We start from the raw sequence: 24,648 nt of genomic DNA, 5'->3' as shown, positions 1-24,648 counted from the left end.
AGTATGTGAAAATGTACTCCAATCAGGGTTCCCACTGTGTAGTTATGGTTAGGTCAGAGTTTCCATATGAAAATCGTTAATTGTTTTGCTAATAACTTTGGCACCATTCGACTAACTTACATCAAAAACTTTCCAAAAAGAGTGAATACACCTCAGTTCCTTAATGGAACGTTTCATGCCGATCCATCGAGCAGGGACCAAAAAAAAGAGGGGCCCGAAATATGTATTTCTTATAGTAATTCCCATAGGAAAATTGCTCCCCGATACAGAAAAAAATGTCTGAAAGGAATTACAACAAATTTGGCAGAAAGTTAGAACTTTACTTAGAAAGCGTCCTTTTTGAGATGTGGTGTATAGCCATTCAGAAATGTGCAAGAAATTTGTGTTTAAAAAGGGTCACAAGTTGGGCGTGATGGGGTTAATGCTCTGAGAAAGGTGGGTATATCTGGATGGTTGGTCCAGTTCCGCAGTGCAAAAAAAAAGTTACAAAATAATGCCTTCTGACTGGCAGAGGGAGCTTTTTCTTCCTTCATCCATCCTGCTACCACAGTATTGGTGCAAGTACTGCGGTACCAAGCAATCTAATTGGCTGGCCGCAATGGTGGACACAAGGCTGCCATTGTAGGGCTCTGGGACTCGGTCCCAGTGTCTTGAACAAGTTTTCTAAAAACGAAACATGAGGGTAGGGTAAGGACACCCTGAACTCCAGGCACTGGCTGAGTGGGGTTCACCCCCACAGAGATTAAAGTAAAAACAAATATTTGGGCCATTGGTACTGCAGTACTCTTACAAAACCTAGTGTGGCCCTCCCGCGAGCTACTTTAGTGCTCATGGGCTACCCACTGTTCAAGCTGAGTCCCTCCAGCCAGGCCCTCAACCAACCCTGCACAGTGAGCCAACCCTCCTAGGCTATGGGCCACGGGGATTGTCTGCCCACCTGCTGCCAAAGCGGTACCAAAGGGGGGGGGGTGATGGACGGAGCATCTGCACCAATCAAACACTCACACCCAGTCAAAAGATCTGGGTTTAATCCATCACCGTTCTTTAGCCCACTCTGCCACCCCAGTTCAGACATGGCCATATGCAAATCAGTCTGACCCTGTGCCTCATGGGAACAGTCCAGCCCGAACTGCCAAGCCATGCCTTCCCTGGACCGGAAACAAGCTTCCTAGGACCGGTTTCTGGCATTTCAGCCGTCTTCAGCCAGGCTTGCTTGAATCCAGTGGCAAACTGAGCAAGGGACTCACGTCTGAGCATACCCTGCCAACTTATGGCGAACAAAGCGGTACAAAAGGGGGTGGTGATGGACGGAGCATCTGAACCAATCAAACACTCACACCCAGTCAAAAGATCTGGGTTTAATCCATCACCGTTCTTTAGCCCACTCTGCCACCCCAGTTCAGACATGGCCATATGCAAATCAGTCTGACCCTGTGCCTCCTGGATTAAACCCAGATCTGTTGACTGGGTGTGAGTGTTTGATTGGTTCAGATGTTCCGTCCATCACCAACCCCTTTTGTACCACCTGCTGCTGCAGCAGGTAGTTAGCCAACTGTGAGGCAATAGGGCACAGGACCTGGCCAGAGGCAAGGGCCTACAGCCAACGCACCGCCACCTCCCTATGCACATAGCCCGGAAGGTTGCCCACGTGTGCGGGGTTCGGTGCAGGGCCAGGCTGGAGACCAGCTCCTGAGGAAACCATCTGCTGCGCACAGCCTGGGGGTTTCGCCACCCACCGAGAGCTGGACGTTTGGCCTGGCCAGATCCTGCAGCCAACCTTCCGATGTGCAGTACTACAGGTGATATGCAACAGGGGCGTTGGCCTCTGGTTGCTAGAGGAGGTTGTGGGTATGCTGAAGTTTGACTAAGACAAAAAAAAATAGTATGGTTAAAGTGATGTTATAATTAGCCATTCAACAGACATAAAATCTAACGTTTAAAAACAAATAAACAACACTGAAATTCACAACCTAAAGTTTACTGAGCTACCTATACCGTGTGCCCCTGCCATGCACAGCTTATGACCTCATATGTTACGTCACTCACTGTAAGAGACATCATTGATGACATCATCCAGTCATTGGGACAGCATCTTCTAAGGTTTGGGAACAAAGTAATTAAACAAGCTACACCTGTGGCCAATTTTCTATCACTATTTATGTGATAATGGACATAATATTTCATAACATGCTAGACATAGGATATCTGTCAAGTCACCTAGTTTTGGTGGGTAAAACCCTCCTTTTACTGGTATTCACCCACTTAAACAGAACGCCTCCATAGTTTTTATTGTGGTCACCCCTTTTTTACCTTTGATCATCTTCCAAAAATTGTTTGTGGACTATTCATTTTAACTTGATCACCATAATAAAAGCTTGATATGACCCCCAATTTGAAGTCAAAAGTTTGACTGGCATGCATTTCCCACAGTTAAGACATCTTCTACCAGGCCCTATGGACAGAAATACACTACACACATTTCTGAAATGACCTCAATGGCATTCAACCCTAGAGCCATACTTGAAACCCCAGTTTGAGTTAAACTACCAAACCAGTTGTCTTGTGTTAGAGATGTGACGGCTATAAATTACGTATTCTTTTGGCCAGCATAATAGCTGGTGTTGCTACCCCAGAGCCAGCGCAAGCCATTAATATTTAGGTCTCCACAGAGTATGTTGGGAGTTGGCCATAGTGCAAACTCTATATTGAGAAATTCCAAAACTTCAAGATCATCTCTAGTGCACCCATATACAGAGCAAATGGTAAAAACAGGTTTATTGAAGCAACATTCAACTAGCACCCAGCACCCATATTTGTCTAACAGGCACCTTTTGTATATTATATCTCTCGTCCAGGATAGAATGACCACCCCTCTAGTTCTAGTTCCTTGTGTGATAGTAGCGATAAGATTGTAGGGATCCCAAGCTGTTCCATTAGTTTCCTCTTTGCACCTTTCATATGGGTCTCTTGTAAACATACTATGTCGGCGTGGAGTACTTACAAATCTATTGCGACTTTCTGCCGTTTAGCATGGTCATTCAGACCACATATATTCAGCGCTGTGATTCGGATTCTCATCATTTATATCAGCATGGTTTTTTCCAAAAACAGTATGAACCCCGTTGGCTTTGCCTGCTGACCCAGCCCCCAAATGCATCAGCCATTTCCTCTCCCTTCCTCCCGATTTCTTGGATTTCCTCATGTACCATGATTTCCCTCCCCCTTCCAGTACCCAAACCACACCCTGCCCACACCAATCCACCCCTAAACCCCCCAACCTCCCCTCTGCCCCAACCCGCCCCCCTACCTCTGCCACCATCTTCCCCACAAATGAACAGATAGGTAAGAGCTGACCATGGTGATGCCACTCACTCCACCTGCCCTAAGGTGCCCCTGCGCTCCAGCCCTCGTAGAATGACCTGAAGAGATAATAGAAAAAGAACGATCCAGTGATTAAAGCCTACAGGATAAGCCCAAAGAGAAAAAAAACATTCTTATATACATCCATATACTGCAACAACCAACACCCCACAAGATTAACTTTGCCTTGCTTTAGACTTTATCCTGCATTTCTGGGTACCCAGTGTATCTTAGATACCCCTTTGGCTAACCAATGAGCCCTCAGTCTCAGAATCTTCTACCGTAAGCACCAAACTAGAAGTTCAGAGTCATCTGTTAAAGAAATAAATGTCTTCCCTAAGACTGGAGATCCCAGTGGGTTCTTTACCCAGAAGTATAGTCTTTGCTGACCGGTACCCCCTTGGAGAGCTTCAATCGTTCAGAGAGTCCTGAGGCGCAAGATCTTCCTTTGGCTGGCTCATCCTCTAGTCCGTCCTTTCTGGCATTATGGTCCCTACTCCATGCAGCTCACGTTTGCCCTGTAGCAACATTGTATCCGAGGTTGGGGTATTCGCCTGTTCCCCACCCATCACTTCCATCTAATCGGAAACGGAGAAGACTTTCCCTGTCGTAATACATTCGGAGGGAGCCTTGATCCCGCAGTAGCTGAGGAAAAAGCCTCCGCTATCGATGGCTGCTTAGAGCCGCCAAGGTCCGCGCCGGTCTTGCGCTGTTTGCCGTGGGTCTCTAACTCTGCTCCCTTTGCTGAAAGAGTGTCAGCCTCCTCTGCTTTCCTGGCTGTGAAGCCACGCTGGGACTGGCTCAATACTCGCCCGCTGCTGCTCCAGTTATGGCAAAAAGTGTTACAGCAAACAATTGATGGACGGAATGCTGACAATGCAAACATTCTCCCCCAGTCAAAAGATGTGGGTTAAATCCATTGTTCTTTTGCCCAGTACGCCACCCCAGTTTGGACCCAGTCATATGCAAATCAGTCTTGACCCTGTGCCCCATGGGAACAGTCCAGACCGAACTGCCAGGCTAGGTCCTCCCTGGACCAGAAACAAGCATTCTGGGACCGATTTCAGTGTATGTCACCCTTCTTCAGCCAGGCTAGCTTGAATCCAGTGGCACAGTGAGCAAGGGACCCACGTCTGGGCATACCCATCCGACTTAGGGCGAAAATAGTTACAGCAAACAATTGATGGACGGAATGCTGATAATGCAAACATTCTCCCCCAGTAAAAAGATCTGGGTTAAATCCATTGTTCTTTTGCCCACTATGCCACCCCAGTTTGGACCCAGCCATATGCAAATCAGTCTTGACCCTGTGCCCCATGGGAACAGTCCAGACCGAACTGCTAGGCCAGGTCCTCCCTGGACCGGTTATGGCAGCATGCTTTGATGTCTTATTCAACTTTGGGGCTATTCCGTGCAAGTGAGACCGCATCAGTCTCATTTGCAGAATGCCGATCACTGTCCCGACTTCCCGCAGAGCCGATGCAATCAAGCCCCACAATCCTTACAGATGCAACCCGCTCTGTCTACAGAGGCCTGTGCAGTTTATGAGGAGAGTGCCTTTCTCCATGTTATTTTGCCATCTAGCTGGTTAGGGCCTGGACACTGAAGCACCTCTCACAGTTGTCAAGCAGCCGACATCTGGCTCATGGCGCATAGCTCTCAAACATACATCAGATGCCCTCCGGGTGCCATCAGGGATTTGTAATGGTGCACCATATAACTTTCATCATGCAAAACCACACTTGCGTCCGGAGTTTATGCTATTTCCATGCTATGCACCCACATGTGTACACACAGTAATCCTATACAGTATAGGAGTATGATGTCATCAATGATGTCATATAACATGATACGAGTGATGTAATGTGTGAGGTTCTAAGCAGTTCATGCCAGGGGCGAGGTTATAGTTACTTTCGTGAATTATAGCTTGTGGATGTCCTTTTTTTGTTTTAAATGCTTCTTTTTATTTCATTTCAACACCTACCTATAAATGTCACTTTAGCCTTTGTTTTATTTCTGTGAAAATACATATTGTTTATTCCGAACAGCAAGTCTCTGAAAGCAAACTATTTAAATGCAAGTAGTTCAAAAATGCCAATTTGCACTGAATTTGTGTTTGGTTTTCTTCATTTGGTTTGCACAACTTGCATCTGAATAGCTTGCTTTTAAAAAGTAGTATTTTAGAAGGTGGACTTGTTTGGCAGGTGCAACTAACATCATTGACAGAGGGAGAACCTCCAATAACATACCCTACCTCTTCTCTTTATCTCATTTTCCCTTCAATAGGTTTACCCTTATCCATTTGCACTTACTTGTACATTTTCCCTTTATTATTGGTTTGACATTTTGTTATTTAGCTTTTCTGGATACAGTCTCCATAACATCCCACTTCCTGCAATCTTACCATTTCTCTTTTTGTTTTATCCCCAGTTGTTCCCCTACACAGTCCTTTTCCTAACCACAACTCTAGCTTTAATACTTACCTTCATCTTTTTAAATGTTTACAATCCAATATTTTATCTTCTATCTTAATTACCTTGAGCTGTTTGTGTCCCAAGGATGTGTGCGGCAGGGGTTCTATATGTACTGTTAATAAGCTGTGACTCCACAAAATCAGAAAGATGTGCAGTTACTGAAGATGAGCTCTCAAATTTATGTCACCTTGGGAATAAAAATCATGGGCGCAAAGTCACAAAAACCTCAGTTAGAACGGAAATCTGGAAATTAAATGAATCAGAAATAAAAGAAACAGGATAGTGATCCAAGAAGCATGATTTGAAGCCCTGGGCTCTATTTAGGGGAAAAGAAGTTCCAATACTACCGTTAAAATGAAGATCAAGGTGGACATGAGCGGCTCCTCCATGTGGGCGGAGGAGAATCTCGCCCCTGCTTTCTTGCACTGTGAGAAAGCAGAAGGGTTTGGTTGGGGGTCGGGCCTGTCTGCTCGAGGGCAGAAGAGGTGTGGCTTGCCTAATGCTGCGGGCACTCAATGTTTGGTTGGCCCTCTCAGTCATGCCCTCTCTCCCTGGTCTCCATGTAGGCTCCTGCCTACATGGAGAAAATGAACTTCCAATAGACGCCTACGTGGTCGGCGTCCCAACCAATCACAACGCTGCCATTGCAGCATTGTGATTGGCTTAGGGGAGGGAGGCTGCCTCCTTCCTGTTACTGCGGAGGCAGGAAAGCTGCAGCCGAGCTGGAGCTGAGAAAACGCAAGCCCTGGGAAAGGTACGTTTAAAAAAAACTGTATTATTTAACACCCCCAACCCTTCCCCGCGTGATCCCATCTTCTCTCGCGACCACTCGGCCATCCCCCCCACCCCGCGCCCGCCCACGCCACCCGTGAGCCATGCTGGCCGCGACTGAAGGTGGATACAACTTGAGAGATAAATAAGAGCTCCAGAGAGATAGCTATATGTACTATTAATGTTACATACAATACTGGCCTGGTTATATGTTAACATGGTCCCCGTTTATACATTTGAAATTCTAGTGTGTATGGTACAACTTCAGGGTCTAGAAAGCAGGCCATCTTGTTTGAACAGTGCAGCTAATAAACGTGTGCTTGACTGCCTTGTTTTTCTTAAGCTCCACGTTTTTCTTAAAACGTATCCTAACAATGCAGAGAAGGGAAAAATCCATTCTCTGCAACATGCACGGTTTATGAGCGAAGCAGTTAAAATATGGGCAAAAATAGAGAGGACCCTGTATGTAAAGTCTTTTAGGAAGAACAGAAGCAGTAAGCTTCTGCGAAAATATATGCTGACCAAGAAGTATTGTTCAATAACCTGTAACAAAACAGAAGTTGAACATGACTGGACTACTCACTGCATACAACACTGTATATATGAAAGGTATCAAAGTGTCTTGGTTGGAGCTTACAAAATCTACCAGGTGGGACCGAACAATACAGGATATAGCACGACACCAAGGTAATTGCTATGATTACTTTGGGTAATCCCCATTACTCTTAGTCCTACTCATCCTCGACCCAGTCATCACTCATTAGGTATTCCACAGACAGGAAAAAAAACAGGAAACGCTTTTAGGCTCCACCCCCCCCTCCTGCCTGGTGCTATATCATACTTAACCACCAGAAGCACATCCTGACACACCAAGCAACAAAGGCCTGGACAGGGAGGGAGGGTGGGAAGTATATCACCAACACATATAGAGATACGTAGGCCGTAATTCCCCCCCTTCCAGTATCTCGCACTTTATTTTAATATTGTCCAGTTACTTTTTAATAAAACTCATTTTTCAAAGCTAAACCAGGACAATTTTTAACATCACCCTTTTTTTGCACTTACACTTCACAAACCTGCTCCACTGCACTACAGGTGTCGTAGCACACCCTGGTGACGCTAGGCCACCAGGGTGGACCCCGATGATGAAGCATGTCACCACTAGGTGGTGAGTGAGGGGTTTATTATAAAAAATGGATTAATTTTCCAATTTTGAATGACCTCCACGTCGGAATATACTCCTTCTTGTGTTTTTTCATATCCTTGTCCAGGGGAACAGGAGTATTTCTCGCCCATTTGAAGTGGGCACAATCCCTTACTCTCTCCTTTGTTTTCCTGAGCTTGCCCATAACTCACACAGGTACAAAGTAACAGTAACCAAGAAGCAGGAACACTACAAAGAAACACCACCCCCCAGAGGGCATATAAATAGGGCACACCCAACCAATTAGCCCCCCATGGAGAAACAACAGCATAGGCTGGCAAAGTATGAAACGACCAATGCAACAACCAAGGAGGTAAGCCCTGTTTTCAGCCAATCACCAGCGAGGCCGAAAACCAAGCCGTGAAAGGGGAGAGGCAGGACCAACGCGAAACCGGCCAATCAGCCAACCCAGGCCCAAAACACAACTCCCCTCGTACTTCGAGGCTGGGTGCATAGCAATGACTCCCCGAACTCCCTGACATAGCATACACAGCCTCAAAGACTGGCGCGCCCGGAGCCCACCAGGCGTCCGTCCAAAGCACCGAGACCCAAACGAATGCCTGGGAGCACCGTTCCGAACACTGCGCATGTGCGCAACCGGAGGAGAGAGGAAGCGGCTGACAATGGCGTCGCCGAAGCTGCCCACAGAAGCGAGCAACCCCAGCACACACAGAGGAGCCGACATCAGGGTCCCCACACCACGGCGAGGCAGCAGAGTGAGCGGGGAAACAAACGGGGAGGAGCACGCCCAAGAGCACACCACCCCACACTCCTACATGCACGCCGACACCAGGACTGGTACCAGGACACCGCTGTCAAAGACCCCGTCGTGCAGCAGGACTGACATCAGGACACCTCCAGCACAGTCAGAAAACCAGGGCAGCAGAGAAAATAGGAAGACCAGCGGAGCCAAGCAGCACAGGTCTCCCAAGCCCAGGAGGAGACAGGGAAGCCCAGCAGCCCCACTCCAAGGAATCCCACGACGGTCCATGGGAGACTCCCAAAGCCCACCAGAGGATCCACAGGACTAATGAAGCAGGTAAGTGCCCGGCACTCACCCCAGCGTCTTCCATCAAGTAATCCACCGACAGGAAACAAAACAGGATGTGCTTCTGGTGGTTAGGTATGATATAGCACCTGGCAGGAGGGGGGGGGTGGAGCCTAAAAACGTTTCCTGTTTTGTTTCCTGTCTGTGGAATACCTCATGAGTGATGACTGGGTCGAGGACGAGGGACGTAGAGGTAATGGCCCAACAAAACAGATGTCGCTGTAAGCAATTGCTTGTGGCACTACTGTGAAAAAAAGTTCTAACCGTAAAAAACATACATTATAATTTACCAATAAATATTCTTCCAATCATCTGGTTCTGATTTCCTCTTAGTAATACCCTAAAGGTGTCCGATAGGAATGATCTTTATGTATTACACCTGCCCACTAAAATACAATCATTGGTACATCATTACCTCCTCAGTTCACGAATTTCTTTTAACCCTTTAATCTGTGCATATTTTGTGATTATGAACGATTAAAACTACATTTCCAAACATTCGCAAAGTGTTTCCTGTATTTTACTTCAGGCAGCATACCTCACCACTAGTCTTTTGAACATACTGAGAACTAACACAAGTGAAAAATAATACTCACCTTTTTTGCACAGTCCTTTGGTGAAATAGCTGCAGACAGCAGCTCCAGATTCTGAAAGCACAAAAACATGATCTTACACTCGGTTTTACTGCTCTGCAATTAGATAAACTATCGAAACACCCCAGAGAGATACTGCTGCGGATTCGGTGCTAAAACTTGCCCATCTGCATTCTCCTACTTGCACGAGCAGCGCATGGCTAGCTCACCTAGAACACTATCAATCACCCACATACACTAAGCACATGCAAGCATATCCAAACATTAAAAATAGGAGGTTTATATTTTAGTTGTTTCTTTTGTTCAATAAACGTTATTCGTTTTTTTAGAATAAAAAGCCAAACAGAGAAATTGAGACGGGAGAAGAAAAAGATTCAACGTCCGACAGTTGCATAGTTTGTACATTATTGTGATGCATACAGATATTGATGTAATGGACATGAGATAACAGCAAACATGAGCCGAGTACATAAGAAGCAACAGAGGCATTTGACACCTGGCTAGGGGCATCCAATACATGATGAAATTCAGCTTACAATAATAACAGCCCATGCTGTTGTCTAACAGTTATTATGAATCAAGTCTTTTCTATTCATGCAATAGCATAGCAGTCACTAGTGCAGAAGGAGCAGTGGCACTGGTGGGAAGGAGGGCCTAACATGGATTCTCACAGAGCAAATATTCTATATCCACCGTTTGTCACAGGGGGCCAGCAGAGTTTGAGATCCATGCAACCAAATCCGTCCCTGAGAACTTTCATACAGACTAGCAACAATCCACCCTTAAACGGATTCATGTTAACAAATGTTTTTCACAAAAAATATGCAAGGCCTGCTAGGTACGTATGTACAATAGATTTTAAATTCCTTAGAATTGTACTTCTACAAGAAAAAGGATTTGCTGTTTTAGTAAGAGATAGGCCTGTTGAGCTCTTATTCCCACTAAAGGGGATCTGGTAGCAGCCTATAGATTCTTGCTGGTGTTGAGTGGTACAACATCTAGCAATGCGGCAAGCCTGTGAGGCGCTGGGCAAGAGCGTTGTGGAATAGCCAACAACGCCCGATAAAATTGGTCCATGTCTGAAATGACACAAAGCTAAAAACTAGGAAGTAGAATAAATCCTATTAATTATCAGTGGCTGAGATTAATTCAAGCGCGCCATTCACCACTTTTTGCACTTCTCAATATTTTGAAGTGCATTATACCCATGCACTGTATCAACATTGCCATCGTTAGGGCTCGTCCCTCTTCTATTTCGCAGAAATAGAACACAGGGGAGAGCCCTGTAGTCGCTGATCTGCTTCTCTCCCCAAAGGCTCGCTTCAGGCAGCTGATTGGCTGTCCTCAAGGAGGATTTTGGACAGTGCACGAGGCGTGCACGAGCTTGCCTGAGCCTTGCCTTGAGCTTCTGCCTATCAGCCAGTTCTCCTCCCCTTATGGCCGCAGGCCCCGTGACTCCGTGACTCGCATCCTCGCATCTCCCAGCAGGCAGCCCACCCCCCTCCCACTCCATATGGGCAACCCACCCCCTCACTCTCCAGCCCCTGCCTTCTCTCAATACAGCGATGTTAAGAATTTAGAATAATATGTCGCAGAAGAATTGCTTGCACTTTCGGGCCCTCTAAGCCATCTGTTGCTTCCCCAGTGCTCACTTCTCCTCCCCCCTAATTAACAACCCTGCTGTTTCACACTTCTTCACGGCCGCGAGTGTAAAGGAGTACAAACGCCGTTATGAGTTTGTACATATACTTTATTCAGGAGCGCCGGGGCTGGCTTACCTAGCGGTCGGCGCCAGGGAAACAATATGGCCGCCTTCCACTTCCTCCGTGGTCACTTCCTGTTCCGCCTTGGAACAACTAGAGCGCTACCACATCTCCCCCCTTTAATCACAATAAACAAATTTACAAAAGTCTTACTTCCAGTCCATCTCATAGTCCTTGAATCTCTCCGGTACCTTAATTCTCCGTCCTGCTCGAGTTTCTCTTCTCTCACTCGTTCTCTCTCCTCCTGTAGTCTCTTGTTCCTTTCTCTCTCTCGCACCTTCCGCTTTCCCGTCCTTTGCCATCTTCTCACTCTCTTCTTCGCCTCTGCTCCTTCCTTCCGTGGTCTCTCTACTCACTCTTTCTTCACCTGCCGTTTGTCCTTCCGTTCCGTTCACATACTCTCCTTGTCTTTCTCCACCTACACTTTCTCCATCCTCTATGACATTCTCTGTTTCTTCTTCCGCCTCATCTTCCCACTTCAGTATCTTGCTGCATTTGGCCATTCTGTCCATGGACCAAATCTTACCATCGCTCAGGAGAGCTGATCTAGCATAGGGCTCCACCACCTTGAGGGGAGGTGAGAACTTGCTCTCTCCTTTCTTCTTCATGATGGCTAGCTTCACCCTCACCCAATCACCTTTATCAAGTTCTGCACTTTGAGTGTTCCGTCTTCTGTTGTAGTGTGCCGTGTAGACTTCCTGGGCTCTCTCCAAATTTTTCCTGACCACCGCCGGTGACCACTTACTCTGGACAATCAACTTCCTCCATGCTGCATTGTCTTTGGTGAAGGCCTCCCTGCCTCTTAAGATCTTGAAGGGGCTGTAGCCTGTGCTACCCGGTGTGATACGGTATGCCCAAATCATCTTCTCCAGCTCCATTTCCCAATCCTTACCATCCTCAATGGCGGCCTGAATGGTGCCCATAATCACTCGATTAAAGCGTTCCACCTGGCCATTTCCCGCCGGGTGGTAGATCGGGGTGTGTTTCACTTCAATTCCGTTTCTGTTGGTGAAGGCAGTCCACTTTTCTGACGTGAACTGGGGTCCATTGTCGCATGTGATGATCCTCGGGATGCCTTCGCTGACAAATGTGGTACGCAAAAACTTTATCACTGCCTCAGTATCCACTCGTTCCAAGACTTGTAGTTCGGGCCACTTGGAATAGTATCAAAGTATCAAAGTATCAAATTTAGCTTTATTCGATTTATCTGCAGAAATCATAAAAGCATACAAGTACATTTTACACAACAAATTTAAAAAGTTTTCCCCATCGAGAAGTTTATAAAGAATCTATAAAACAGTTTTCCATATGTAAAAAGTCAATGATGAAGATATGACCGGAGGCCTCATGTTAAAGCGTCTAGTAAAATTTAAACATGTAAGGCTTACATCAAAGAATTTCTGTATTTCATTACTGACATTAAAAAGCGAGAAACAACAAAGATGACATACACCTCATCTAACAAGAGTAACTTCAAATACGCATTTTTACATGTTCTTATGCCCCAGCGTTTAAGCAGAGGTAAGAGGAACAATTTCCTTGGGGCAGAATACAGATTACAGAAAAACATAATATGAATATTACTTTGTGGTGAATGATCATCGCATGGGCAAATTAGGTTCGGCGAAATCCAATCATTTTGTTTTGGAAGAGTGACCATACGGAAGAAAGTGCCTAAACGCAGCCTGGTAAGAAGCATACGAGGATAAGGTGCAGTTTCAGTCCTGAGATACAATTGTAAACCTTCAATGGGGGTAATTTTTTGGTAACTCAGGGTGGTATTTTTGAGTTTCTCAGTGTCCCATCTAACGCTTTCCAGGTGTGTGATTAAAAGTTTTTTGAGAGCTGGCCTAGACAAATGTTCTAGAGACTCTGGGTCATCATAGTATTCAGGATGTCCAATTTTAGAGAACATCAGCCGGACGTGTCGTAGCCATTTGATTTTGGATGCAGCATCCAGGTTCATACAATCCGTGATGAGTTCTCTATTAAATTGGCATTCCATAGTGGTCCAGATTTTGTGCCAAAGCAAACACGGTGATAGCTTTATAGTGTCGCTAAGGTATTTGAGGCCAGTCTCAATATGGGTAATAAAAGTTGAAGTAAATTTACTCACACCTAGTAAATAGCGAATAAAAAGATTCTCACAAATTTGGAGTGAGGACACATTTTCAAAGCCCCATAGGCCTGCTCCATAAGTGACTGTCGCTACACACTTGGCTTGGTAGATCTGTAACATCTCGGCAGTTGGTTTACCCCCAATTTTAGCTGCAAAAGTTCTCAGGGCCCCAATAGCACGGGTAAAAGCAAGCTTCCTAGCAGATACTGCATGTTTCCAAGCTCCTTTCCTCTCAAAAACAACACCCAAATAACAAAAAGTGTCTAGACTCTCAATTCTTTGCTCGTCAAGATATATCGAACATTGTGGCCTTTTGTTTTTTTGGGTGCATGGCATGGAAAAAGTTTTGGAGATGTTCACTTTCAGATTTCTTTTCCCCATGTAGGATGAGAATTCACTTACCGCTCTCTGCAACCCTAGCTTAGTCCTAGACATAATTGCCGCGTCGTCGGCATATAATAGGATGGGTACAGGCCTACCATTGACGGCTGGGTAGTCACTTGGCAGATTTATTAAATGCTCTACAATAGAGTTAATATAAAAGCTAAATAGAAGGGGCGCCAGTATGCAGCCTTGCCTAACCCCTCTATTTATGGCAAATTTCTGAGTACATTGCCCCTGAATCCCGAACCTCACTCTGGCACCGGCATCTCTGTACAGTTCTTTTATGAATACGACGATGATAGGGTCCACCCCAATAAGTTCCAATGTTGACCAGAGCTGCAGATGATCCACACAATCAAATGCTGAGCTAAGGTCAACAAATGTGACAAACAGGTCCCCTTTTTTGGCCTCAGTATATTTGGAAATCAATAAGGACAGGTTTAAACATTGTTCCTGGGTACCCAATCCCTTTCGGAAGCCATATTGGAGTTCCGAGATTACCTTTTTTTCTGTCTCCCAGTGCTGAATTCTCTTAAGGACGATCCTTCCTGCGATTTTCATGAGGCCGTCCAGTAACGATATAGGACGGTAGCAAGCAGGATCGTCCCTATTTCCCTTTTTAAAAATGGGCACTACAATTGCGTCTGACCAGGTGTTAATTAAGCCGCATTTGTTTCCCATATTTAAAACGTTAGTTAACAGGGGAGCCCAGAATTCCAGATTTGTTTTATAGAGATCCACTGGTGTGTGGTCGGGGCCAGGGGCTTTCCCTGTAGGGCTTTCCCTGATTGCATTTTCAACTTCTACGGTGGTAAAGACCAGATCAATTGGGTATGGGGATACTGGGGGGTCACTTAACTGATAATCCTGAGTTGATTTATTCAAGGATGAGATTACCTTTTGTTGATTCTGGGTGTCTCCCTGGCTGTTGGTGTAAAGTTTGCCATAGTGTTCTACCCAGAGCTCTGCCGTGATTGCTACATCTATGCAATTGTCAGTATCTTTTGTGTTGTATACTGATCTTATAACTTTCCAGAAGAGGTTAGTGTCCTTATTCCTGGCAGCTTCCCCCAAAGCTTCCCAGGCCTCCCTTTTCATAGTTGCTTTCCGATGATTAATTTCCCTCTTATACTCTCGTCTGGCCTGGGAAATTTAAACCCTGTTTTTCGGAATGGTATTTAAAGCTTTCTTCAAATTCTTTAGGGCAGCTGTACACCTAGAGTCAAACCACCCGCATGCGTGTTTCCCATTCTTTTTGTGACTCTTGTGTACAGCTGGATATTAGCGAAAGATGCCATAATCGCCTTAGGATCAATATCTTCTTCTAAACAGACAAATATGTCTGCAAAGCAAGATGATATGAAGTTGTGAAAGAAGATTGTGGGGTTCAATTTCTCCCACTTTATCACATAGCCGTTTATCTTTGTTAAGGTGACCTCTAGTGGATAAAGTGGACCGCTAGATTCCTTTGCTTTCTCCTCTGAGAGCCTAACCCCAAAGGTAATAGGGTAATGATCGCTCATTGGGTCATCCCCTATCTCCCAAAAAGTTATGAAATTGGGTTTAGTGGGGGATATCAGTGCAAAGTCGATTGTAGTTTCACAGCCTCTTCCATTATATGTTGGGGCAAAGGGAACTGGGGGGGAGCATGCCTGATTAATGAAGGTAAGATCAAAAGAGAATATAATACTGTTAAGGAGAGACCCCAGATTGGTGTGTGAGAAGTGGAAAGGGCCATCCTCCTCATGATCTGTAAGGCCGCACAAACCTAACTCAGAAAATGGGCAGATGGCACAATTAAAGTCTCCCACCCAGAGAACTGTATGGTCTCCCATGTTTTGATCTCTCACTTTATGGATGTGGTTTGACATTTTATTCAAAATCAGTTCCATTTCATTTACTGGCATATTGTTATAAAAATTCACCAGTATGACCTTTTGTGTGGTGCCCCATTTAAATGAAAGGATTTGGAAATATTGGTCAGAGTGGAAGTTATATACCTTTATATCCCCTACATTCGAGGTGTATATGCACAAACCCCCTTTATTGCGGCCCTGTGGAGAGGGCGCAGCGGGTGAATGGAATGTTCGATACCCCATAATGTGCCTTTCCTCTGCAAGCCAAGTTTCTTGCAGGCAAAGTATGCCATGCTTCTGCACGGTCTCCAACCAAGGTGTGTGCATGATCTTATTGCCCAGACCTGCTACATTCCAGGATAACAGTGAGTGCTTTAATTCGCTAACTTCCTGATGTGTTTGGCCCCCGTTCCCCGTTACGTCTACCGGGACTTGGGAATGTACCCTATCTAGATGTTGTGTGGCCCGCACTGAGAGGGGGCGCTGAACAGGGCAGGGTTGTTCCACCACCAAATGGTTCGGATTGTTAACAATAAGTGGTGATTTATCACTACTACTGGCATTCATTGAGTGATTTTGGTCACTCGACCGAGGTGGGAGATCGACGATTCCCAGTCAATCCACCTGATCTAGGCATTCAAACCTGTTCCTAGTGGGTGCTCCTTCCCACCAGTTGTTAGTGGGTTGCCATCCCTGCCCATGCCCCTTCCCTCTCTGATTGTGGGCTATGGTCCAGGCCCCAGGACACTCTACTACCTGTTTTGGAGGGTAAAAAAAGGTAAGGGGTTTAGTGACAATGGCTTGTTCAGTCGCATATGGATCCCATGTGGTGATGAGATGGGCTGTATGGTGGTCTGCAAATGACACCACGATGCAGTCTCCTGGTATCGATTTGTAAGTGCGACCCACCCATGGGACTCTCCTGGCCATTAGGACCCTACCCCTGTTGGTGTAAGGGAGCTGCCTGTTGACATTTAGCCAGTAGATCACTTTGTTCTTTAAGGACCACTGGGTTTCCACAGTGTCAGGGTCAAGCGGAGGTACCCCAGCCAAGATAACAACATAGGGCCCGGCCTCAGGGGGGAGGTCAATATAGCCTCCGCGAAAGTTCTGATGATTTTGGTGTGGGTTAGGTATACGCTCTAAAAGGGGAGTGATAGGGTAGCTCGCCTTCTGGTCAGCTCTAGAAAAAGATTTGGGCTGCACGTGTTTTTTGGAAGGTTTTTTCTCTGATTTTGGTGGATTGGATAATGGATGAGCAGCGACATTTGCAATTGTCCGGGGTTTAGGAATTGGAGTAGGTTTGGGTAATGGGGGGGGTAAAGGTGAGGGCAAAATTAAAGGAACAAGGGGGGCCTCCTTAGAGACTGGAGCCGTTTGGATGCCAGTGTTAGGGGCTGATACAGGTTGGATGCCATCATTACTAACCTGGGGGGCACCCTCAGTGATATGAGGATATGTTGCTTCTAGCTGTTTTAGGCTAAGCGTGGCCAGGGATACTAAGGTTTTATCCATTTCAAGAAGGTGGTTCTCAATGCGTGACGTCTGAGTTCAAAAGGTGTCAATAGTTGTTTTAACGTAACCCAGACTGTTTTGAGAAAGTCTTCATCATCACCCGCTTTATCAATGTCCCTCCCTAGCTCATTTTGCCCTCCCCTTGTTAAGTTATCGCCAAGGACGGTAGGATTCTCTAAAACGGGGGCAGTAGTAGAGTTGAAATAAGTAAGATTGCTATCACCCCCTGTTAACTGAGTAGCTGGAGGTGATGTTTGTTTAAACTCCCCTGTGTTGGGCAGAGTTCTTCTGTGATTGAAAAACTGCTGCCTTGCAATTTTTGCTTTCTTGCGAGCATAAGCAAATTTTGCATTGTTTTTCTTTTTCAGACCTTGACGATCTAGGTGTTTGCTTTTTGCTACAGAAAAGGAAGGGGCAGAAATGTCCGGCAAAGTGGTAGGGTTTCCCTGTTCAGTAGGCAATTGGCCCTCACTAGGTTTGGAGGTCATGGGTGAGAAGATAAAGGAAGAGTCTAATGGTAGTGGAGAGGAGGAAGGGGGGGGGGGTGATGAACATCGGCGAGAATCAACAAGGGGGGGGGGGCATGAAGCCTGTTGGGGGGATACAGCAGACGCAATGTTTCCCAGGGAAGATTTTTGGGAATTAGCAAATGTTTGGGAGAGTCTGCGCGCAGCGTCTAACTCGATTGAAACCCTCTTCTGCATTTTTGTGATTTCCGCATCTATTGCCAAGTTTGTTTTTACAAGAAAATCGTCCAAGGTACCATTTGGCTTGGTTAAACCCAGCGCAGTCTTACTGCGACTCCCCCGAGTACACATAATGTGTGACAGTTATGATTTCTGTAGAGTACTCACTAATCTCAGAGTCCAGGCACGATGACAGTGGCAAGAACCAAGGGAGGTGGGCCAGGCCAGTCCTCTTAGTCCTCGAACGGCCTCAAACGGTCCCGCCCTTGTTCCGGGCTTCTCCCGGCGCCCTCCCGCGCGCTCCCGCGCAGCGGGGATGTTACTTCACTTTTATGCCTATGAGATTGGTGGATGAGGGGGTGGAGCCGGCAGGGAGAGCAGCCCAGGTGGTGACGGGCACGCGGGGACTCCTGGTCCTTGGAGTCCCCCGCTGCAAGCTCGCAGCCCTGCCGGTCAGTGGGAACGCCCAACCCCTTGATGGAAGATGCAGTGTGGCGGCCGCAGCTAACCGCGCAGCGGGACCCGCGAAGCGGGTCCGGCCAGTAGTAGCGGCAACAGCGGCAGCAGGCAGCAGGGTTACCAGAAATCCGAAGGTGAGGCTAATGTCCGTGAATTTTGCCAAAAGGAATCCGCTTGCAGGGTTTTCCGCCGCCGATTAAGAAAGGTAGGATGGGGGTGGAGCCGGCAGGGAGAGCAGCCCAGGTGGTGACGGGCGCGCGGGGACTCCTGGTCCTTGGAGTCCCCCGCTGCAAGCTCGCAGCCCTGTCGGTCAGTGGGAACGCCCAACCCCTTGATGGAAGATGCAGTGTGGCGGCCGCAGCTAACCGCGCAGCGGGACCCGCGAAGCGGGTCCGGCCAGTAGTAGCGGCAACAGCGGCAGCAGGCAGCAGGGTTACCAGAAATCCGAAGGTGAGGCTAATGTCCGTGAATTTTGCCAAAAGGAATCCGCCACTTGGAATACCTATCAATGGCAACCACCACGTACTTTTGAGTGCCCTCCTTGTTCAGGACCGGTCCCATTATGTCCACTGACAACATCTCCCACGGGCCCTCTGGAATTGGAAATCTTCCCAGCGGTGGCCTCAACATGCTCTGAGCCTTGTCCGATTTTGCGCAAGACTCGCAAGAGCGCACGTGTCTTTCTACCTGCGCGTCGATGGCTGGCCACCAGTATGCCTGTCTGGCTAAGGCTTTCATTTTTGTGATGCCCTGGTGCCCTTCATGCAGTAAGGACATCAACCGTTCCAAAATGTTCCTGGGTGGTACCACTTTGTCCCCTCGGAGTAAGAACATTGGGTTTTCGGCCAAAGACAGTTCCTCTCGGACCTCCCAGTATCTCTTCCGCTCCTCCTTTAAGTGTCTCTTCTCTGGCCAGCCATGAACGACATATCCTTTTACGGCCTCCAGGTCTGTGTCTTCCCTGTAGGCTTCTTCCCAGTCCTGGGCGCTTATTACCTCCTCAGTGTCCTGGATGGTGGCTACCACGTATCCTTCCCACTCTTGCCTTTCTTCATTCTTTGCCTCTTCCATGGCAGCTGCCCTGCTTAGGAAGTCGGCCACTTTGTTCTGTGGCCCTGGAATGTGCTCGACTTCATAGACAAAGTCCAATAGCCGTAGGGTCATCTTGGCAATCCTGGGTGTGGCATGGTCATGTCCGCTTGATGTCAGGACGCGAACTAAAGGCTTGTGATCGGTTTTCACGAGAAACTTGGCACCCCACAAGTATTGCCTGAATTTTTCTACCGCCCAGACTACCGCCAGCATCTCTTTCTCCACTCCACTTTCTCCCTCTTTCTTGACATTTTATTCAAAATCAGTTCCATTTCATTTACTGGCATATTGTTATAAAAATTCACCAGTATGACCTTTTGTGTGGTGCCCCATTTAAATGAAAGGATTTGGAAATATTGGTCAGAGTGGAAGTTATATACCTTTATATCCCCTACATTCGAGGTGTATATGCACAAACCCCCTTTATTGCGGCCCTGTGGAGAGGGCGCAGCGGGTGAATGGAATGTTCGATACCCCATAATGTGCCTTTCCTCTGCAAGCCAAGTTTCTTGCAGGCAAAGTATGCCATGCTTCTGCACGGTCTCCAACCAAGGTGTGTGCATGATCTTATTGCCCAGACCTGCTACATTCCAGGATAACAGTGAGTGCTTTAATTCGCTAACTTCCTGATGTGTTTGGCCCCCGTTCCCCGTTACGTCTACCGGGACTTGGGAATGTACCCTATCTAGATGTTGTGTGGCCCGCACTGAGAGGGGGCGCTGAACAGGGCAGGGTTGTTCCACCACCAAATGGTTCGGATTGTTAACAATAAGTGGTGATTTATCACTACTACTGGCATTCATTGAGTGATTTTGGTCACTCGACCGAGGTGGGAGATCGACGATTCCCAGTCAATCCACCTGATCTAGGCATTCAAACCTGTTCCTAGTGGGTGCTCCTTCCCACCAGTTGTTAGTGGGTTGCCATCCCTGCCCATGCCCCTTCCCTCTCTGATTGTGGGCTATGGTCCAGGCCCCAGGACACTCTACTACCTGTTTTGGAGGGTAAAAAAAGGTAAGGGGTTTAGTGACAATGGCTTGTTCAGTCGCATATGGATCCCATGTGGTGATGAGATGGGCTGTATGGTGGTCTGCAAATGACACCACGATGCAGTCTCCTGGTATCGATTTGTAAGTGCGACCCACCCATGGGACTCTCCTGGCCATTAGGACCCTACCCCTGTTGGTGTAAGGGAGCTGCCTGTTGACATTTAGCCAGTAGATCACTTTGTTCTTTAAGGACCACTGGGTTTCCACAGTGTCAGGGTCAAGCGGAGGTACCCCAGCCAAGATAACAACATAGGGCCCGGCCTCAGGGGGGAGGTCAATATAGCCTCCGCGAAAGTTCTGATGATTTTGGTGTGGGTTAGGTATACGCTCTAAAAGGGGAGTGATAGGGTAGCTCGCCTTCTGGTCAGCTCTAGAAAAAGATTTGGGCTGCACGTGTTTTTTGGAAGGTTTTTTCTCTGATTTTGGTGGATTGGATAATGGATGAGCAGCGACATTTGCAATTGTCCGGGGTTTAGGAATTGGAGTAGGTTTGGGTAATGGGGGGGGTAAAGGTGAGGGCAAAATTAAAGGAACAAGGGGGGCCTCCTTAGAGACTGGAGCCGTTTGGATGCCAGTGTTAGGGGCTGATACAGGTTGGATGCCATCATTACTAACCTGGGGGGCACCCTCAGTGATATGAGGATATGTTGCTTCTAGCTGTTTTAGGCTAAGCGTGGCCAGGGATACTAAGGTTTTATCCATTTCAAGAAGGTGGTTCTCAATGCGTGACAGTCTGAGTTCAAAAGGTGTCAATAGTTGTTTTAACGTAACCCAGACTGTTTTGAGAAAGTCTTCATCATCACCCGCTTTATCAATGTCCCTCCCTAGCTCATTTTGCCCTCCCCTTGTTAAGTTATCGCCAAGGACGGTAGGATTCTCTAAAACGGGGGCAGTAGTAGAGTTGAAATAAGTAAGATTGCTATCACCCCCTGTTAACTGAGTAGCTGGAGGTGATGTTTGTTTAAACTCCCCTGTGTTGGGCAGAGTTCTTCTGTGATTGAAAAACTGCTGCCTTGCAATTTTTGCTTTCTTGCGAGCATAAGCAAATTTTGCATTGTTTTTCTTTTTCAGACCTTGACGATCTAGGTGTTTGCTTTTTGCTACAGAAAAGGAAGGGGCAGAAATGTCCGGCAAAGTGGTAGGGTTTCCCTGTTCAGTAGGCAATTGGCCCTCACTAGGTTTGGAGGTCATGGGTGAGAAGATAAAGGAAGAGTCTAATGGTAGTGGAGAGGAGGAAGGGGGGGGGGTGATGAACATCGGCGAGAATCAACAAGGGGGGGGGGGCATGAAGCCTGTTGGGGGGATACAGCAGACGCAATGTTTCCCAGGGAAGATTTTTGGGAATTAGCAAATGTTTGGGAGAGTCTGCGCGCAGCGTCTAACTCGATTGAAACCCTCTTCTGCATTTTTGTGATTTCCGCATCTATTGCCAAGTTTGTTTTTACAAGAAAATCGTCCAAGGTACCATTTGGCTTGGTTAAACCCAGCGCAGTCTTACTGCGACTCCCCCGAGTACACATAATGTGTGACAGTTATGATTTCTGTAGAGTACTCACTAATCTCAGAGTCCAGGCACGATGACAGTGGCAAGAACCAAGGGAGGTGGGCCAGGCCAGTCCTCTTAGTCCTCGAACGGCCTCAAACGGTCCCGCCCTTGTTCCGGGCTTCTCCCGGCGCCCTCCCGCGCGCTCCCGCGCAGCGGGGATGTTACTTCACTTTTATGCCTATGAGATTGGTGGATGAGGGGGTGGAGCCGGCAGGGAGAGCAGCCCAGGTGGTGACGGGCACGCGGGGACTCCTGGTCCTTGGAGTCCCCCGCTGCAAGCTCGCAGCCCTGCCGGTCAGTGGGAACGCCCAACCCCTTGATGGAAGATGCAGTGTGGCGGCCGCAGCTAACCGCGCAGCGGGACCCGCGAAGCGGGTCCGGCCAGTAGTAGCGGCAACAGCGGCAGCAGGCAGCAGGGTTACCAGAAATCCGAAGGTGAGGCTAATGTCCGTGAATTTTGCCAAAAGGAATCCGCTTGCAGGGTTTTCCGCCGCCGATTAAGAAAGGTAGGATGGGGGTGGAGCCGGCAGGGAGAGCAGCCCAGGTGGTGACGGGCGCGCGGGGACTCCTGGTCCTTGGAGTCCCCCGCTGCAAGCTCGCAGCCCTGTCGGTCAGTGGGAACGCCCAACCCCTTGATGGAAGATGCAGTGTGGCGGCCGCAGCTAACCGCGCAGCGGGACCCGCGAAGCGGGTCCGGCCAGTAGTAGCGGCAACAGCGGCAGCAGGCAGCAGGGTTACCAGAAATCCGAAGGTGAGGCTAATGTCCGTGAATTTTGCCAAAAGGAATCCGCCACTTGGAATACCTATCAATGGCAACCACCACGTACTTTTGAGTGCCCTCCTTGTTCAGGACCGGTCCCATTATGTCCACTGACAACATCTCCCACGGGCCCTCTGGAATTGGAAATCTTCCCAGCGGTGGCCTCAACATGCTCTGAGCCTTGTCCGATTTTGCGCAAGACTCGCAAGAGCGCACGTGTCTTTCTACCTGCGCGTCGATGGCTGGCCACCAGTATGCCTGTCTGGCTAAGGCTTTCGTTTTTGTGATGCCCTGGTGCCCTTCATGCAGTAAGGACATCAACCGTTCCAAAATGTTCCTGGGTGGTACCACTTTGTCCCCTCGGAGTAAGAACATTGGGTTTTCGGCCAAAGACAGTTCCTCTCGGACCTCCCAGTATCTCTTCAGCTCCTCCTTTAAGTGTCTCTTCTCTGGCCAGCCATGAACGACATATCCTTTTACGGCCTCCAGGTCTGTGTCTTCCCTGTAGGCTTCTTCCCAGTCCTGGGCGCTTATTACCTCCTCAGTGTCCTGGATGGTGGCTACCACGTATCCTTCCCACTCTTGCCTTTCTTCATTCTTTGCCTCTTCCATGGCAGCTGCCCTGCTTAGGAAGTCGGCCACTTTGTTCTGTGGCCCTGGAATGTGCTCGACTTCATAGACAAAGTCCAATAGCCGTAGGGTCATCTTGGCAATCCTGGGTGTGGCATGGTCATGTCCGCTTGATGTCAGGACGCGAACTAAAGGCTTGTGATCGGTTTTCACGAGAAACTTGGCACCCCACAAGTATTGCCTGAATTTTTCTACCGCCCAGACTACCGCCAGCATCTCTTTCTCCACCACACTGAACTTCTCCTCATTGGGCGACAACGAGCGGGAGGCGAAGCTGACGGTCGACATCTCTCCTGACTCCTCTCTCTGCATCAGTACCGCTCCTAGGCCTCGGTCACTGGCGTCTGTGGTGAGAATAGACTCAGCTTTGGGGTCAAATCCCTTGAGTGGAATGGCTGTACCCATTTCTCGCTTGAGTGCGTCGAACTCTTCTTGCTCCTCTTTTCCCCACTGAAACCTGTTCTTTTCCTTGAGCAGTTGTCGTATGTAGTGTGTCTTTGTTGCGAAATGAGGGATGAATTTGCTGTAATACTCGGCCATCCCTAGGAATGACCGAACATCTTCCTTCCTTTCCGGAGTGGGCGCTTCCATGATGGCTCTCATGTTTGTTTTCTTCGGAGTTATGCCTTGTCCACTCACCTCATGGCCGAGGTATGTGACCGACTGCACTCCCAAATTGCATTTCGTCCACTCGGCAGTCAATCCACTGTCTTGCAGTTTCTGTAGCACCTTGTGAAGTTTCACGTTGTGATCCTGCCTCGACTTCCCCATTACCAGAATGTCATCCTGGAAGAAGAGGACATCCCTAAGGTCTTTCAGGAGTTTATGCATGATTTTCTGGAACACGGCCGCGGCGGAAGCTAAGCCGAAGGGCATCCTCACGAACTCATAGCACCCGAAGGGTGTGATAAACGACGTGAGGTGGGTGCACGACGGATGAAGCTTAACCTGATGATAGGCCGACGAGAGGTCCACTGTGGAAAACCATGTGACATCCTTCGTTTTTGCCAGCATTTCACTGATGCGCGGCAAGGGGAATTTGTCTATGACAATGTTTTTGTTTAACTCCCTTAAGTCCACGCAGAGACGTACCTTGCCGTTGGGCTTTTGGGCTACAACCAGGGGAGACAGCCACTCCGCGCTCTCTATCGCCCTGATGACTCCCTCCTTTTCCAACCTGTCCAGCTCTATTTGTACTGCCTCTCTGCTGCGGAACGGAATGTTCCTCACTCTGTGCACTACTGGTACCGCCCCTTCCTTCAGTTTGATGAGGTGCGTGTACTTGCCCAACTCGCCAATCTGCCCGTTGAATACTTTGGGATATGTTTTCCTCCACAGC

At 47.9% G+C, this 24,648-nt stretch overlaps 1 protein-coding gene across 2 annotated transcripts in view; it reads right to left on the bottom strand.

Annotated features, from left to right (window-relative positions):
• CPSF4L (cleavage and polyadenylation specific factor 4 like) overlaps window positions 1-24,648 on the bottom strand; it is a 228,903-nt gene that overhangs the window by 191,759 nt on the left and 12,496 nt on the right. For both annotated transcript variants that reach the window (XM_078650780.1, XM_078650782.1), the window contains exon 2: window positions 9,454-9,504. In XM_078650780.1, the coding sequence (XP_078506906.1) occupies window positions 9,454-9,504 (51 nt within the window). The remainder of the gene's footprint in view (window positions 1-9,453; window positions 9,505-24,648) is intronic.

Source organism: Lissotriton helveticus, chromosome 7 (genome assembly GCF_964261635.1).
Source record: "Lissotriton helveticus chromosome 7, aLisHel1.1, whole genome shotgun sequence".
NCBI classification, from domain to species: Eukaryota; Metazoa; Chordata; class Amphibia; order Caudata; family Salamandridae; genus Lissotriton; species Lissotriton helveticus.
Note: the sequence above shows the minus strand (reverse complement) of the source record. Positions and strands in the feature narration are given on the sequence as shown.